General features: G+C 33.0%; 2 protein-coding genes across 8 annotated transcripts in view; one reads left to right on the top strand and one right to left on the bottom strand.

Annotated features, from left to right (window-relative positions):
- The window catches only part of LOC101887277 (blastoderm-specific protein 25D), a 34468-nt gene extending 20105 nt beyond the window's left edge, over positions 1-14363 (top strand). The window contains exons 1-8 of one of the 7 annotated variants that reach the window (XM_005180159.4): positions 210-904; positions 4888-5346; positions 6144-6239; positions 6711-7084; positions 7162-8612; positions 11609-12032; positions 12297-12408; positions 12486-14363. In XM_005180159.4, coding sequence (XP_005180216.1) covers positions 628-904; positions 4888-5346; positions 6144-6239; positions 6711-7084; positions 7162-8612; positions 11609-12032; positions 12297-12408; positions 12486-12733 — 3441 coding nt within the window. In that variant the 5' untranslated portion in view covers positions 210-627 and the 3' untranslated portion in view covers positions 12734-14363. Of the gene's footprint in view, positions 1-209; positions 956-4315; positions 4827-4887; positions 5347-6143; positions 6240-6710; positions 7085-7161; positions 8613-8752; positions 9136-11608; positions 12033-12296; positions 12409-12485 lie in introns of those variants that run through there. The other 6 variants (XM_005180158.4, XM_005180157.4, XM_011292853.3 and 3 more) reach the window with 6 other exon arrangements.
- A 157-nt stretch (positions 14364-14520) lies between these two features.
- Positions 14521-16060, bottom strand: LOC131802002 (uncharacterized). Its single transcript, XM_059121295.1, has 3 exons — positions 15432-16060; positions 14712-15316; positions 14521-14649 (listed from the first exon to the last, which is right to left on the bottom strand). Exons 1-3 carry the CDS (start codon positions 15657-15659, stop codon positions 14562-14564), a joined length of 921 nt encoding a protein of 306 aa, XP_058977278.1. The 5' UTR covers positions 15660-16060; the 3' UTR covers positions 14521-14561.
- Positions 16061-17830: the final 1770 nt, after the last annotated feature.

The following is a 17830-nucleotide window of genomic DNA, read 5'->3' as shown; positions in this document are numbered from 1 at the left end:
TATTCACAATGCCAGTTATTAAAACAATGGTTTAATAGAAATTAAACCATGCTTTAAAATTGATTAAAAAAAACAACATATACATACATATATTTATATCTTTTCATATGATGTTCTCAAATAATAACGCTTTATGAGATGAAAATCCCCCCTATATTTTTTATTCTCTTTTCATTTAACATTCTGTTATCATTTCAAGTAGAGTGTCGCTTATCAAGAAGAAGAATTAAATCACCCCAGAGAAAACAAATCGCACGAAGAAAATTTAATTATAATATCTAGTTTTTTATTCTTTAACTAATTAAAATCGTTCGCAAGTTATAAAACGGTGGTGCTATCAACTCCATTTTCTAAGTGTAATAGTAAATGCTAATCAAATAAGAAAAGAAAACGTGAAAAGTATTGCGAATTGAAAAAATATCGAGTTTTTTTATGTGGTGGTGGTCGTCTTTTTGTCTCCAAATACCAAACAATCAAACAAATCGTAGTCGTTGCATGTGGGGGTCTTGCAAACTCAACCGGGAGCAGAGCATTGGGGAGAAACATTGTCGACAGTGACAGCATAAGGCTGAGTTCTGATTTCCAGCTAATAAGAAAGAAACAAAAAGAAAGCAAAGACGAACAAACATGGAATTTTCTCAAGACCCCTATGAACTGAAATTGTTCCAAATGTTTAACAGTTGTGATAGCCAACAATGTGGCTATCTGGATGAACAGTCCTTAAGGAGGCTTTGTGGCCTCCTAGAACTAAGAGACAAAGGAAAGGTGCTAATTGACAATTTGGCAGCCGAGGGACGCACCTCACACGTTACATTTGAGAATTTTAAAGAAGCATTGCTAAACTTCTTGGGCACAGAGCTGGATGGTGGTGGTGGTGGGAGCAGCTTAACAACGAGCGAGCAAAGTAAGTCAACCGACAAAGCGGTCGTCGAAGCCAACGATGGAAATGTCGTGGGTAAGTCGGATTGTATCAGTTCAATTTTTGCGATTCCTTCGTCCACGAAACTCTTAGACTTTCACTGTCTCAAGTATTACGTCAAATCGATAAACACTATCAACTGACAAAGATAAGACTAGGAGGAGTTTATTTTGTTTGTAAATACCTCCTTATGCGCTGTACGATATTAATTAGATCAATTAACAAATATGCAAAATGTATTTCGCATAACATACCCACCTAGAATTTGTGCTTTTTAGATATGTTATCTGTATTTGTGAAATTGGATTGCCATTTGAATACATTGTCTATATATAGAATCAATTAGTCTTACACAATGCTAGTAATCGATTGACATTTGCTTAGCTGTTAACATGCTCATAAGGGTTATTAGTATGTGTGTTAGTTGGCTGGGTGTAAGGAATACTACGTCCCATTATTAATAACTTCTGCAATATGATACATGTATACAAGTCATGCAACGGTGTGAAGATTTGTAATTTAATCGAAAAGTCAAAAAATAATACTGACTTTGGCGAGATGAACTAGAAAACAAAGGAACAATGAAGGTGGTATAGACTAGTAAGAAGAACAAGTTACCTATTTATTATCGTATTTTTCATTTACATAATTTGCTAATATAAGTTGTCGGTGTGAACTCCAAATACGAATAGGCTATTGAGAACTGATGAAATAGACCAGCATAGTGTCATCAAATTCTTGAGTTGTGTATATGCCTCTTCGTATTAAAAAATATTTAGCCAATGCTGTGCTGGTGTCTAAAACACTATATGGTTTGGAAGGCTGCATTTGTTTATAACGTCCGCCGAAGGAATCCTATATCTAGTTATGTTAAACGTTTTCTGGGATATTATTTTAATGATTTTGTTTCTTATAGAATTCTTGTTGATTTTTTTTTAAATATTATTAAATGTCGCAAACCAATATCTCTACACAGAATTTTTGTGTTTTCTCATTCAACAAGGAATCCTCAAATAATTATACCAAGGATTTATAGAGATGTTAATGCGTGATCGTTTATAGTTCGAATTGCGCGGAATTAGGATCCATTACATTATCAACTGAGAACATTTTAACATTCTAATAATGTTTTTAGGAAGACAGTTTTTACTTATCTTGCTTCTTTTTAGCTTAACTTTAATTTACATTTATAATCTTTGAATAGCCATATTTCTAATGTTTCAGACCTTAATGTTGTATTGCAGTTTTTTTTAGTTATTGTTTATTGTATATTTTTTGTTGTTTTTTTATATAATTATGGTTGGGGAGCCAACGAAGAGTAAAATAATTTACAGTTGTAAAAAGTTTTTAATTGTTTTATAAGTGTTACTCACGTTTTGCTAGCATGTAATATGATTTTATGGTTTAAAAGGCCCTGTATTGCACAAATTAATTCAAATAAATAAATAAATAAATTTGTAGATGCACCCTCAACCATTGTATGTGGATCGGTCCATTTCGATTTTCCCACATTATAAACTTTTTAATCTTGGCCAGGAATTAATTATACAGGGTGAGATAAAAAAACTGCAACAATCAACGATCAAGTGGCTTCTTTACTTTTCGAACCATTTCTGCTGATGTTGCTGTTATTCACATTTAAATGCTGGAGTGTTCTAACGATAGCCACTTGTGGTTTTCCAGCCAAATATAAAGAAGTCACACTATCATGCTTGAATTCCATCACGAATAACTTTTTTTCTTAATGCTTTTACCAAAATGCTTTTGTACGCTTGTAAACAATAAAATGAGCTGTCGGACGAGTGGCTTAGAAATGACAGCAGTCTGAATTTGGTCCAATTTATATAGATCTGAAGTTTTACCCAAATGTGTCTTTTTGTTTACAAGCAATTTAAAGCTGGGATATATCGGTACATATTTTGTTACACCCCTAATGTAACTGTAGCCATAGATTTTGTAATTGCGTCCAATAAATACATTTGCCTTCTCCTTTGTATAGTCCCTTTTCCAATGAAGTCGTCAGCATGATTGTCACTACAGTTTTATGTTTTGGTTTGTCTACTTTATGTGATATTTTGAAAGATGTATAACTCTGAAATGGTAGAATTAGGCCTAGTTGCATGTCCAACGGATTTGCGACTATTACTTCTTTGTTGTTGTCAACTCCAATTTAGAGTTCATATTTGGCAGTTTCCTAACAACGGCTCGATCCCCACGCGTATTTGGCTTGTTACTTTTATCCTCGAATACATTTACATAAATAACTTATCAATAAAGACTATTCTTTATAAATAGGTTATAAAGCTATTATCGCACTTTTCGATTGTTGCTGGCGATATTCTAAATAAATGTGCTTTATAATAATTTCAGTGCAATCATATCTTACGTTTTAAATTATTGTTGTATTACAATGAACGATGATAAACAAACACGGCCCCGTTGAAAATAATAATTTATAAATCTTTTTCTATTATTTAATTTATTATTTCCAAATATACCTAATTTCCCATTTATCTAATATTAAAGGTTTAGCACCAGAATAAAATATGATACAATAATTTTTGTGTACTAAGAATAATAAAAAACTTATGAAAATCATATAGCTTAACTAAGTGTATACATGTCACAACAATCTTAGGATATTTTTAAAATTATTCACAAAATATTAGAATTCATTAGACATTTTAACAGCAAATTGTAGTTGAATTAAGAATGACATGATTAAGAGCCACATCTACATGAAAGAAGTAATTGTTTTTTTATGGCTGGTATCCATTTCGTAACGCATTTGTTCTACTACAATATTAAGGAGAAAATGTTGGTTAAAATTGTATTGAACAGAAATTTTTTTAAAGCAAAATAGGTCTAGAAACCCCATATCAAGTAAAATACACATTCGAGCTCATATAAAAAATAAAGTATGTTAGAGAATAGGGTTGGCGTTCATTGATTGTAATCCATTTTTACCCTTTTAAAAAAAAAAAAAAACTGATGACAACGGATAGCTCTTTCCTAAACCATGGTCTTTCCTGTAATACTTTTTTATTTTATTTAAACAGCAATTGAATTAAGCTCGACTATTTCGAAATATTTAAATATGTATATAAATAAAGTGAATTCAGTTACATCGATGCTAAACGAATATGTTTAATGTTAAAAAAAACCTCTATGTAGATTAATTCAAAAAGCATCAGTGACGTTTCTACTTCATCCTGGTTTGTTACATTTTGTTTGGCTATAGACTTTTGATTATTTAGAACAAATCCTCTCTTTGGTAAATAGTTTCATATATTTTTAGCATACCTGAGCAGTTTCGGTTAGAAAGAAGATTGTAATTTGTTATTGAATATTTTTATTGTCGTAATTTTAATATCGTTGTTTGGTTGTAAATAACGCATGTTGTTGACAATGATCATACCTACGAAACCATATGTTCTAAAAGAACATTTAAAGGATATATTTGCAAATTGTTTTTGTACTTCGCAAACAGTTTTAAGTGCTTTGGCTTACCCAAGTAATTACCTAGATGTTTTCGACCATTGGAAACACCTGACTTTTATAGCATGTCTTATACTTTCCTTTTGCTATAGATTCAGGTAAATCGACATCATAAGCAGTTGTTGGCTTAGCATACATATGTGGGAATTTTTAATTCGGCAAAGGTTCTAGTGCCTTAACATTCTACCTGATTGTTTGTAGATTGCTAGAGGAGAGATAGTATTTAAATAAGCATTGTAGTTCCAAAATTGTCATCAGTAGTCTTCAAGACATATTGTGACAAAGTCAGACAATATTGCCAAAATTGCTTTAAAAGCGTACACACCTAGCGAAATGGGCACACATTTCTTTTATCGAAAGGCCAAAGCATACATTGATCCAACAATGGATGATTTGGCTAGATATTTACGTAAGAAGGAAATTTGCTCCCATAAAACTATCTATCAACTAATATATTTTTTTAATTATAGAGCGATCGTTAGTTATATCTGAAAACCCACAACAACAACTGGATCAGGAAGAAACTTTTATGGATAGCCCGCCAGAGTCTTCAGATCGCGAAGTCTCTCCAAAACTGGTGATGGGTACTAAGAAATATGGACGTCGATCTAGGCCACATAATTCAAAGACTGGAGATGCCAGTGCTTCGGACTCAGAAGATTCCACAGAAGAAAAAGACTCCAGCTCACATCGTGGCTGTATAACACAGCAAGTCCAGAGATCTACTTCACAAACCGATATACCTGGTACTAGACGACGTCAGACTGTTGGCGTCACCGAAACCAAACTAAAACGTTGTGCTTCGTTGCCGGCGCAAAGGAATCTATTCAACCAGAATAAGACGAAATTCCAAAACAAAGCAAAAATTGGTAACGATTCTTTAATACAGCTAGCAAAGAAACCACTTAGCAGTAGCGTTGAATCTCTTGGTAAGTATTATTTGAAACAAATTATGATTTAACTGAGGCAGTTTTATTTTCGAATTGAATTTCTTTCATAACATGTCAGTGCTTTCTTTTAACCTCAGCAAACATCATCTTCTAGAGCTTTTGTTTTCATTACTCATACAAATTCCTTATTAACGAAACTGGGAAATACATTCATCAAGAATTACTCCAAGAATAGGATTTCTGGATTTAATTGTAAGAGAGCGAGGGAGGGGGGTACTTCTTTATAATACTTTTGAAAATCCTAGATTTAGATGAACAAAACTTTCAATTACAATTATTGTTTTTGATTTTGTGTAGTATTCTGTCATCTGTATGCAATCATCAAAACCGTCATTGGCTTTCCCTAAGTATGCCCTCATTACGCTTTAATTCAATCCATACATTTACTGCACACTCTAGCTTCTTTTCTTCCGACCACTGTTGTTGTCTCCAGCAATTGCCAGTGTACATATGTTGTGTGCACCAACAGCAGAAGCAGCTAATAAACTCAAACTCAAATCATTAAAATTGGCCAATTTTCACAAATTGGTTTGTCTATGTGTCATTGTCATAACCTATTGAAATATATTCTCTGCCAAGCCTTTCGTCGCGATTGTATAGCTTTTGTTCTGTCAGTCGTCTCCGCAATGTCCTCACAGACATCAATGTATCTTATATATTCTTCAAGTAATGCTTTAACTTGTATTTGATATGTGTAATATTTGGATAGCAAAAATACTGACTTCTTTCACTTTTCAAATTCACAATTAAAAAAAAAAAAACGTAAAATAATTTAGGTTTGAAAAATCTTTCATCTGCCATGCACGCTGTTTGGAGTTCCTATGAATGGGAGTTAAGCAAAGCTCATTTAAATACCGGACATTTGGCTAAAGGTTTGTTTTGAATTGACTTAGTGGCAATAAGATTAAAGAAACATAAACAAAAAATCCAAATACAAAACAAGCATTAAAAACGGCTGGTGGTATAAACTGCACGCTCTTTCTAGAGTGGTCTCTAATCAAATAGTTGTAGTAACATACATATAAAACAAAACAAAAAAAAACATCTTATAAGAAGCACCTACTATTTAGTGTTTTTGTAGAGTCAGTTCTAGCACAATCCTATATCTGTCTTTCTAACTTCCATTTCTACACCTTTAACGATGTCACTTTTAGTTTGTCTTTTTGTTTCCTTTTGATATTATTTTCAACTATAAGTAAAATACAAAAATGTGGAACATATCTCCATGTAGATTTTATATTGCAATCCTCTCTTCCGTACTAAAGGTTCCGGTTACTAGATAATATAGCAATAAATCTCTTATTATTAGTAAACATATTATAACTTTTTTAAATTACCTCTAGATACTCCTGGTTTAATGGAAACACTACCAGTAAATACCATATTGGATTTATGGGAACGTTCCAATATTCCCAACGGCCGTGGAATTTTGTTGGCCTTGGGCTTTGACAGTGATGAAATCAATTTGGCCCAATTGAATAAAGTGATGGAAGAAGAAATACCAAATTTGGACGAAGAACCTCAGCAGGCATTGATGAAGGCCTGTTTGGCCTTGCAGTCGGTGGAGTTGACGAACTTAAGACAAACTTCCAAGCAACTGCATGATGAGAATTCCAAACTCAGGTCAGACAATAAAGATGCCAATCGGCGTATTGCTTTATTGGCGGTAGAAATTGATGAGAGGCATGCCTCTCTTGAAGATGCTACCAAAAAAGAAGTAAGTCTTTTTTCTCGAATTTATAAACATATCTTTAATCGGTTACTAATTATCTTGCTTTGCAACTTGATTCGCAGATACGTCTATTGGAACAAAAACATGCAGGTGTTGTTAGAGACCTTACTGCGCGATTGGCTAGTGACAGAGAAAACTGGTGTAATCTGAATTCACGTTTGGAGGCTCGCATAAAATCATTCGAACAAGATGAAATAAGATTTAAAACCGAATTGGAATTAGTTCGCAAGGAGAATGAAGATTTGGAATCTGAACAGCATAAAATGCAAAAACAAATCACAGAATTGTTGGAGAAAAACATCGAACTACAACGTGAACTAACCGATATGGATGAAAAGAAACATGCAGGCCAGTATCGTGAGTCACATGACAAGAGTATGGCAGATGAGGAAGTTTTAACTTTGGTAGACAAAATCTCAAAACTACAGTTAGAGAACTGTAATTTACGTGATAAAAATGATGAACTTATGGCCGAAGTTGAGTCTTTGCATCATGAGTTGAATAAAATGAAAATTAAAAGCAAAAAATCACTGGCATCACCAGAAGAAGCTACCGTATCTAACCAAGAAGAAAGCGACTCTAATTCCGGAAACACAGCTACCAAACGTCGTGGCGATTCGCCTACAAAAACTAGGCTAATCGAAGAAAGTCCTCGTTTGGGTAAATTAAGAAAATGTGCGAATGATGAAACTCACACCGGTAGTGAAAACAGTGATACCAGTGGCGAATGGATGGCATTAAATTCTGAATTGCAGAATTCACAACAAACCAAAACGTTGAAAAAGGCCCACGAAGAAATAGAAAGTCTGCGTAAACGCATTAGAGATTTAGAGGACGAACTTAAGATGGCTAAAGAATTAGCAACACAGAAGGCTAGTGGAGATGGCACAGAGTCATCGTCACCCACACCAGAAGAACGCTGTCGTGAGTTGGAGGCTAGCTTAGAACAGATGCAGAAAGCCTACGAAGACTGCGAAGACTACTGGCAAGCCAAATTGACAGAAGAAAGAGCCCTCTTCGAAAAGGAGCGACAAATCTACGAAGAAGAACAACAGGAAAGTGATAAAAAATTCACTGAGCTAATGGAAAAGGTCCGTGAATATGAGGAACAATTCAGTAAGGACGGCCGCCTTTCTCCAATCGAAGAAAAAGACATGCTCGAACAACAATATGCCGATTTGGAAGCCGAGGCCGAAGAAATCCGTGAAAATGCGCGAAAAATGTTTGAAGAAAAATCTCAAGAAATTGAAATGTTACAAAACGAAATTGAAGATCTCCGTTTGCGTTTGGGTGAAAGTGTGGAGATTTTGACTGGGGCCTATGAACTGAAACCAGAGAATGCCGCCAGTAATGCCATGAATCTGGCTGAGTCTTGCAGCCCCGCCAGCTCCCCTATCAGTTATCTGTGGCACCAAAGCACCATACAGGAACCCTCGAAAAATTGTCAACAATCCGTGGAAAACAATTTACCCACCCTAATGCCTGTGGCGCCTTTGAGCAATAATGCAGTACGGTGAGTACTTAAATACACTTCAACTACAACCAAAGTATTTTAATTGTTAAAAATGTTTTATTTTCAAAGTAAACTTTTATTTTTAATTCTTATTTTTATTTATATCAAATAATCATTTTTTAAACCATACTCATTTTTAGCTGCTCATTTCCTTTGAAATCCCATAACATGCAAGTGCAATTCTCAAAACGTTTTCTTAATCGGCTTATCGGAAATATTTAATTATCTAACCCCCTTCCCCATCATATAATCACCCGCATACAACAACCAAAAGTATTAGTCCATAATATTTCAATAACCTAACCAACCTTTTGTAAATAATTTAACAATGAACTATAAGTTCAGCGAGGGATCTCATAGAGAAAGTAAATTGGCAACTAAAATCGAATGAATTTATTTAATATTACTTAAGACTTAATTTAAAATTGACTATTATTAATAGGTCTCATTATTTTTATTATTATTATTATTATTTGTAAATAAACGTATGTATATATTTTTAATGTGCTGACATATATTGATATTTTTATTTTGTTTTATTTTTTATTTGTTTACTTACTTTTAAATGTACAATTTTTGCATGAGTGTGTTTGTATATCGTCGTTCTATTTCTTGGGTTTCACAAAGTAATAAACAAATGGCCCAGATGAATCAAATAAGTCCTTTATATGGTTGTTATTTGGGCCTTATATGTGTAGTGTACAAAATCTACCAAAACATTTATTCCCAGAGGAATATATTCGAACAAAAATGCTTCTCTTCGGATTTAATGTTTTGTTACTTGGTTAAAATAATAGGTGGTTTGGTTAAGGAACATACAATATTTAACTTTCAAACTTAAAAATAAGTATTTTCTTCTTCGAAATGTACGCACAGCGTTTGATCATATTGTAATAAATGGCGAGCACAACGCGAATATTAGAATAAAGAGAGAGCAACAACAAAATACTATGGTATCCCAAACAAGCAAGCCAAACACTGTTCTATAAAGAGAATTATAATTTTGAATTCTAGCCGGAACGTGGCCAGAAAAAAAAATTAATTATTTGAAATCCTCGAACGACTTTACTTTTTTAATTTAAAAAAAAGCATGCACTTCGTATGTTGTATGAATGATAGTATTTAAGATAGACGAGTTGCCACTACTGATTTGGCAAATAATAAGACTCCTGCATTTATTCTGTTATAAAGTACCTATCAATCAAGGGTTTATCGGGATTATCAGGATAGTAAGGAATATACAGGGCGAGATAAAAAAAACTGCAACACAGTCAAACGCCAAAATTTTTATTTATTTTTTTTAATTTTATTAAATGAAAGCAAAAAATTTCGGACAGCATCAAATTTGAGAATAAATTTAGATTTATTCGAATTGGTCACCTTTAGCACGAATTATGGCCTTCAAACGGCCAATGAAACAGTCACACCCTGCCGGAATGTTGCTCTGTGGTATTGTAGCCCATTCCCGGCGAAGCGCTTGCTTGAGATATTCAACACTTTGGTTTTTTTTAGTGCCAACCTTGCTTTCCGGAAATCCTTGGTATCCGGAAATTTTTTCCACCCATTCTTGGGTGGAGCGTGCTGAGTGCGATGGTGCTGAGTCCTGTTGGAATGTCCAAGGTCTGCGGGCAGAATGTTTGCGTGCCCAAGACTTTGATATACCCTCCAGAATATTTTTGCGATAATATTCGGCATTTATTCTGATGCCACGAGCGGAGACCGAACATCGGCTGTTATGGTGGCCCACACCATCACCATGACCGACGTTTGAGTTCGGGTAGCCAACCGAAGGTGGCAAATAAGCACGATCATTTTGTTTGTTTACAAACTGCTGGACAACGAATGTTTTCTCATCGGAGAAAACCAAATTCGGCAGTTCACCACTTTCGGCTAAGCGAAGCTACTCTTTAGCTCTTTTGAGTCTATTTTCTTTCTTTTGTGGTGTAAGTTCTTGCACTGTTTGGAACTTCAACGGGTTCATTTTTCAATATTTGCCGATTGGAATATTGCGATATGTTCAGCTCACGACCCATTTTTCGGCCACCGCGACACGGGTTTCGATCAAGTAGCTTCTTTACATTTCGAACCATTTCTGCTGATGTTACTGTTTTCTTCCGTCCACTTCCTTGACGTCGGGCTACGCTACCAGTATCACGGTAACGAGCGATGTTACGAGACACAAAAGATTTATTCACATTTAAATGCTGGAGTGGTCTGACGATAGCCACTTGTGGTTTTCCAGCCAAATATAAAGAAATCACACTATCACGCTTGAATTCCATCACTAATAACTTTTTTCCTAGAAAATTCTTACCAAAATGCTTTTGTACGCTTGTAAACAATATAATGAGCTGTCATTGGAATAATTTTAACAGCTGCCGGACGAGTGGCTTAGTAATGACAGCAGTCTGAATTTGGTTGGAGTTTTTTCATCTCACCCTGTATTATGATCGTTAAGCTCCTTTGGCTCATTAGGCAGAACTTTTTAGATCCGCCTACAAAGACGTGACCTTGTAAAAAATAATGCCATGATAAACCGATTTGCAATGAGAATTCTACAAAAGAACATAAGGGCGTTTATGAAATACTTTTAAGCTAAATTAATAAAATAAAACTAAGAATAAAACAATTTTAAAATGATTTATTGTTCAAAGCCAAAGCTACTGTACCCAAAATAGTAGTAGTGCCCATCAATTGTTGCGATGACTGCAAACGTTGATTAATTTCAAATTTACACAATGAATGAACTTTTCGATCAAAATAGAGCCGTTCCTATGTCTTACCTTCAAAACAATGGTACTGCCCGCAAGTTACGTGCTATATTAGTTGCATATTTAAATGGCACAAAATACTAGTATTATTATATCACAAAAGGCGAAAAAAAAGGATAGTAAAAATTGTACATACACAACAAATCTCGTTATACTCAAGAAATAACACACGAAACTAACAAACAATTTTTGTGTTGTCTGCATTTTCTTTTGTTTTATTTTTAGTTTAAATTTAACAACTTCGGAAACTACAATTTTCAGCACACCGCCGCAGACATCACTGCAGTCACCGATAGAAAAGCCCAGTCAGTCACAATCGCATAATACTGCGACCTCCGAAGCGGGAGATGTGGCCGATTGTGAAACCTCCTCGACAGCATCAGGCAAAAGTTTCGAAACGCACAGTATACATTCGAATCACAGCCTTCAGCAGCGCAATACGCAATTGGCCACCAAATCAAATGCCAGCACAAAGAATAGTTCAACTAGTCCAACACCAAGTGTAATGAAAGAAGAACTAAAACGTTTGAAATTCTTTGAGCTTTCTTTGAAGGAACAAATTAAGGACTTGTCATTGCAGAGAGATGGTTTAATTATGGAACTTCAACAACTGCAAGAAGCTAAGCCAGTGTTAGAGAAGGCATATGCGGTAAGTTCGCAAGAAGTTTTACTCAATCAAATCAAATATGGGTGTGTAGTATTTATGGGTTGTTTCAAACAGAAACGGCGAAGTACCAATCCATATTTTACAAACTCAATTATATTTTAATAATAATCAAAATTTAAAATTAAATTAATTATGATTTATCAGAATGGGGGTTTTAAAACATTCACCATATGTGCTAAAACTAATGTGATGCTATTTGTTATGTTAGCCATCTAAATTTACAACTCTGTTCGCTTCTATTTGCAGAGAACGGCCCATCCGTCATTAATACAAAGAGTAAATCAATTGGAATTGAAAAATCGTCATTTGCAAAATGTCATCAAACAGCAACAGCAGTACACAGACTCTATAATGCAACGTAAGCCATATCAAATAAATAATCACATTATTATGCATAAATACATAATCAATCATCGTATACTCTTCTAATTTTAGAATCCTGGCGCAATCATCAAATAGAATTAAATGAACTGCATGAACGTCTTGAAACTCAAGGTAGATTGATTGTTGACCAGGTACAGCGTTTGCAAAAGGCCGATTTTCTCGTCAAAGATTTGTATGTGGAAAATTCTCATTTAACAGCATCTGTACAGAGATTAGAACAACAAAGGGTGCGGGCCAGTATGCTGCAGCAACAGCCTCAACAAAGACAAAATTGTTCAGTACTACCAGGAATGCCTTAAATTGTTAAGACCTGATTAAAAAACAGAAGGATATTTGAAGTTAAAGGTAAGAACTCGGCAACAAATATCGAAATATAAAATGGAAATGTTCGGAAGGCTGCGATTGTCATTTGGAAACCTGTTATTGCAACTCTGTATTGAGCACCCTTCTTTAGTTATAAGTGTGTGTGCTTTACAATTATATACACTCAGCCACGCAGAACAATCTAAGACTTTTTAAATTATGCCATCAATCAGAACCAAAATTATTCCAATTATTTATTACCACAACAAATATAACTCGAAATGGATGGTCATCAATCTGCAATTGTACTCAAAACGCCTTCCAATAGACTACAACTCTATACAAAACTACCAAACACTACAACTTTAGTTAATTTTAAAAATAATTATTTTCGGTTACAACGAAATAGAGAAAAAAAGACATCTAATATGTTCAATGCCAGAAACAAAGGAAATCTCTTAGAAATCCCAAAATAAAAAATTGAAAAGTAACTCTATGTTAAAAATGCGCACAGGATGAATGCAAACAAACTATCAACTCTACTACTAAATTACATTTGCGCAATTTCTGTTTTAGATTAATTCCATGGTAATACGATATATATTCGTACATAGTTAAATTAGTAAATTAAGCCTGCATAATATTTGAATGTATTTTTATTTCTTTGAGAAATTCTTAAGCTGAACAATTTACTACTTTTTTGCTCATTTGTTATTTTTTATAATATTTATTTAAACAGTACATCACTTTGTGTATATCCCATAGAAAATATTTAATATCATCAACTTTAAAAATTTAATATTCAATATTATTTTATATAAGCTTGTATGAAGTATAAGGTACCCTCAGAAAGTGGTTACAAATGGAGTTGTTATGATTATGTGGTCATTAAGGACTCTTGTTTTCTGTACATCCCGAATATAAAACGGATGTATGTTCCAATTGCTTTCAGTTTCATTCTCTTTACGTCGAGTACAATTTGTTTATTTAATAAATTATTCCAATTTCGCAACAACCCTTATTTTAGAGGGTGTTTTATATTATACACAAGCTGCAATCCGAATGCTAACATTAAATTTTCCTTTAAAATTTTTTGTCAAAGATGCACACAATTAAGAATTACAGAATCCAATTTTATTCTGCAGTATTAAACCGATGTATTAAAATTCCACTCGTTTTACCCTATTCTCTTATTGTTTCCAAGAAAAAAACTTCTAAAATATCTTATCTTACCCTAACTTGAGTTTAAATGTTTATGCATTGTTATGGCAATTATGAAGAGTTTTCAAAACTCTTAAAACGTTTTAAAGCTCTCCCAGTAAAAGACAAAAATTGAATATTGTTTTTATCAATATTCAAGTAATTGGTGATTGTTTACATACATATATTCTTTATTTAATTTTTGATTGAAATTTTAACTCATTAGATCTGTACATATCCTAATCATAACAAAAAAAGTATTAATATTTTTATTATGTTGTAAATGTTTGCTCTACCCCTTAACTTTCTTCTTCATTACGAAATTGTAAGTAATAACTAAATTATTTCTTGTTTTTAATTTAATTTCTTATTGAATATCCAATTCTGTAAAATGTTTGCTTTTAAGTTTATCATTTTATTGTTACACAATAAAGATAAGGAGACAAATTTTACAATTTACTAAATGTTGACTTCATTTTTAAAGAGAAAAAAGTAAAAAACATAATGCAGAACATTAGGCAAAAATGCAAAACACACAGATACGAAGTTAAGAAATGTTTATTGTATTAGTTTTAGTCTATTCAAAATATTATAATTAAAAATTGAATTAAATATTATTTCAATTTAGTCATCATAGTGTTGTTGTTGTTGTTGTTCTTGCTCCCCGCCGCTTACTACCGGTAAGTTTACCAACATGCTGAAGAGACGATGCCTGAGCAAAACGAAGTAAAATTAAATAAAAAGAAAAAACGTCATATAGCAGAACTTTCTTACAATAGGGATCCAGAAGTTGATCTCTTATTGCCACAATGGCCATTGACATTTTTGGATTGATTGGAACGACAACGTCTTGCTTGTGATTTCTTCGATGGGCGGGCAAAGGGTTGATGGGACCTGTGTATTTTTAATTTATATATTTTAGAATTTCTTAAGGGTATAGCATCATCTCTAAATTTTGGCGAATCGTCCTGAGCAAAAATTGGCTCAATTTTACTACGTGGTTTCACCTCAATATTCGGCACAGTAGTTTTACTTGTTGGATACATGTCAGGCTTTAAAGTGGTTACTTCATTATCGGCTAAAGGTTTTCCAGAAATCAATGATGTTAATGTATTCCACAGAACATTTGAATTTATTGTTGTCTCGTCATGTTCTTGGATTTTATTAAAAGAAGCTGAGGTATTTTGTTCGATGTGCGGTCTTGAAGAATTTCCGGTCACTCCATCCACACTTAGCGCAGTAAAATTATTCTCCTTGTTCACAGTGCTTGTTGTCGAAAGTTTTGTTGTAGTCATGGCTGCCGTTGGAGGATTAAGAGTTATTGGCCTAACAGTCAAATCATTTTCATCGTAATAGTAATCCTCATCGCTATAGCTATTCTGTAAATAAATTTTAGATGTCAATGTCTTTTAAAACTTCCTTATATTTTGTCTAAATTAAAATTCAACTACATAAACACAATGTAAGAAATTAATGAGGCAATAATAAACGTACGTCTTGGAATTCATTTTGACCCATTTCAATAATAGCCACATCCTTAATCACCACATGTATATTGTATTTGCCGCTTTGACGCTGGTCGTAGACAACACGCCCGTTTTCTTCAAGTGTTCCATCATCATCGCTGCTCATTTCAATACAAGGCAAATGTGATGTTGCCATAAGCAGAACAAACAACAGAACTGCAACCCTTTCAACCAGTTTTATTGACGACGATTGCATTTCTTTCGTTCTCACTGAAATGCGGTTCTAAAACAGGTGCAAGCTTCGCTTTCAACAACGAAAATAAGACTAAATTTTAGTTTTACTCGAACTACACATGAAAGGGAATGTTCTCTCGGATTCTGGATCAATGACGTTGAAATGGAATGATGTTAATGCAATACCGGCTTTAGACCAAAACTGGCATTGCCTGGGATGGTCAATGAATTTTTTATCTCGCATTCTTACCAATTTTCTGCTGTTTGTGTGCACGATGTTTGTTTGTGTTAATACTCCTTTGCGCCACTTTTTTCTGTGCGAAGTACAAACATCAAAATTTGTAGGGAATTTGAAGCATTGTTTAAGGAAGATGTTTGCATTTCTTATTATCAAGTTTAAAAATTCAAGTTTTGTTGTTGAACTGGAGTGTGGCACCATATTTTGGCTGCAACAGGTGAAGAGAAGATGTTGTGGAAATAAGAAATAAAGAAAACTAATAGATAATCCTGAACTGAAACTGAATGGAGTGTAAGAACAGAGTATTTTGTAAAACAGTATAGTCCCACTTGAAAAACGGAATTAAGTGGTAAGGAAATATTTTTAGTTCTGCCTTGCTACAGCAAAGATGTTTATGATTTATTTGTTTTTGATAAATTTGCAGTGAAAAGGAAAGCCCTCATCATACATATTAAGCGTGGATGTCGTACAAAGAAGTATTTATTTTGTATATAGCAATTATAGTATCGATTACAGTTTAGTTTAAAAGAAAAGTATTAATAATGTACCATATATTTAGTATAATGTTGAAGAATATGTTACATTGGATAAAAACAAGAAAATTATTGTTCAATAGGCAGGATTATAACAAAAAAAAATTAAGGATTTTCCTATTGTGAGGAACATTTTAAAACTGAAATCTTTCAATGTTTGAAGCGAGTATGGCGGACCAGTCTGCTAATTATTAAATTTGTTAAAGTTAAATGGATTAGAATGTACATACAAAGCCGAATTAGTTGCATGCTTGCATTGGAAACAGTTAAATTAAAGATTTTCCTAATGTGAGGAACATTTTACTACTACTACTACTATAGGGCAACATCAATTCAAAGGTCGGATTAGAATGTACAACAACAAAGCCGAATAGACTGCACGTATATGCATTCGAAACAATTGAATTCACTTACCGTAACTACTGATTTATATTGTTTCCTTTTGCCTGTTACAAATGAGTGCACAAGGATAACATAAATGAAGAAATGAATATCATCAAGTATTATTTTTATTATACAAAAAATAGAAAAATAAACAATAAAATAAAAATAGAATAAAAAATAAATTAATAAACCATTAAGTAAATAAATTATTAAAAGCATAATATATTTTAAAACAATAAATAAAATAGGTAAATAATTAATTAATAATAAAATATATATTAAAATAAATAAGTTAAGTAAAATAAAATAATATAAAAAATATAATAATCAGTAATATAAATGTCAATAAAATTTAAAAAGGAAAATGGATTTAATAAAAAGATATATTAATTACATAACATGACAATATTACTAATTATTTTCATATATATATATTTTATATTTTTATATATTTATATATATTTTATTAAATTTACATTTGTAACAATATATTATGATATTTTCTACGTATTATATAATCTTGAAACTTCATACTCATATTTTTTCAAGTTTTTAGATGTCAAGAAAGTAAGTTTGTTGCGTACCTCCTTGTGGAATAATGATATTGTTTGTTCAGATCATTTCCGGGCAGAATATTTATATAATACACAAAGGCATGACATTCACATTAAGAAAACGCATTGCCAATTCTGCCAGAGACTGAAATGGATCCCGAAATTAACAATAATAATATTAATGATTTTGGAATTAAATATTTCATTAATATGTATTTAAATAGTCCAGAAGAAATGGTATATGCACAGGCTTCAATTAGCTAAGGACTAGCTAGTGACTAGTAGATCTAACTAGTCCAGAAGAAACTTCAAATAGAAGAGTCTTCTATTGGCAATATTATTACAAATTTAAATGTAGAAGGCTGTAATTGAAAGAATTCCGGTAGCTCCTATACTTATGTCTCTAACGACACAACTGAAGGAAGTGTTCTATGTCTAGGATCCTCTAAATTGTAGATTGATCCGATAAGACGCTGCCCAATTC

Source organism: Musca domestica, unplaced genomic scaffold (genome assembly GCF_030504385.1).
Source record: "Musca domestica strain aabys unplaced genomic scaffold, Musca_domestica.polishedcontigs.V.1.1 19, whole genome shotgun sequence".
Lineage (NCBI taxonomy): Eukaryota > Metazoa > Arthropoda > Insecta > Diptera > Muscidae > Musca > Musca domestica.
The sequence above is the reverse complement of the archived record's forward strand: the minus strand, read 5'-3'. Positions and strand labels throughout refer to the sequence as shown.

Bases quoted from the DNA above. Each gene is read 5' to 3' on its own strand.
- LOC131802002 (XM_059121295.1), bottom strand. From the start codon at position 15,659: ATGCAATCGTCGTCAATAAAACTGGTTGAAAGGGTTGCAGTTCTGTTG. The intron at 15,317-15,431 runs GTACGTTTATTA...ATTTATTTACAG, and splicing joins GTCAAAATGAATTCCAAGAC to AATAGCTATAGCGATGAGGA. The intron at 14,650-14,711 runs GTAAGAAAGTTC...CGTTTTGCTCAG, and splicing joins TCAACTTCTGGATCCCTATT to GCATCGTCTCTTCAGCATGT.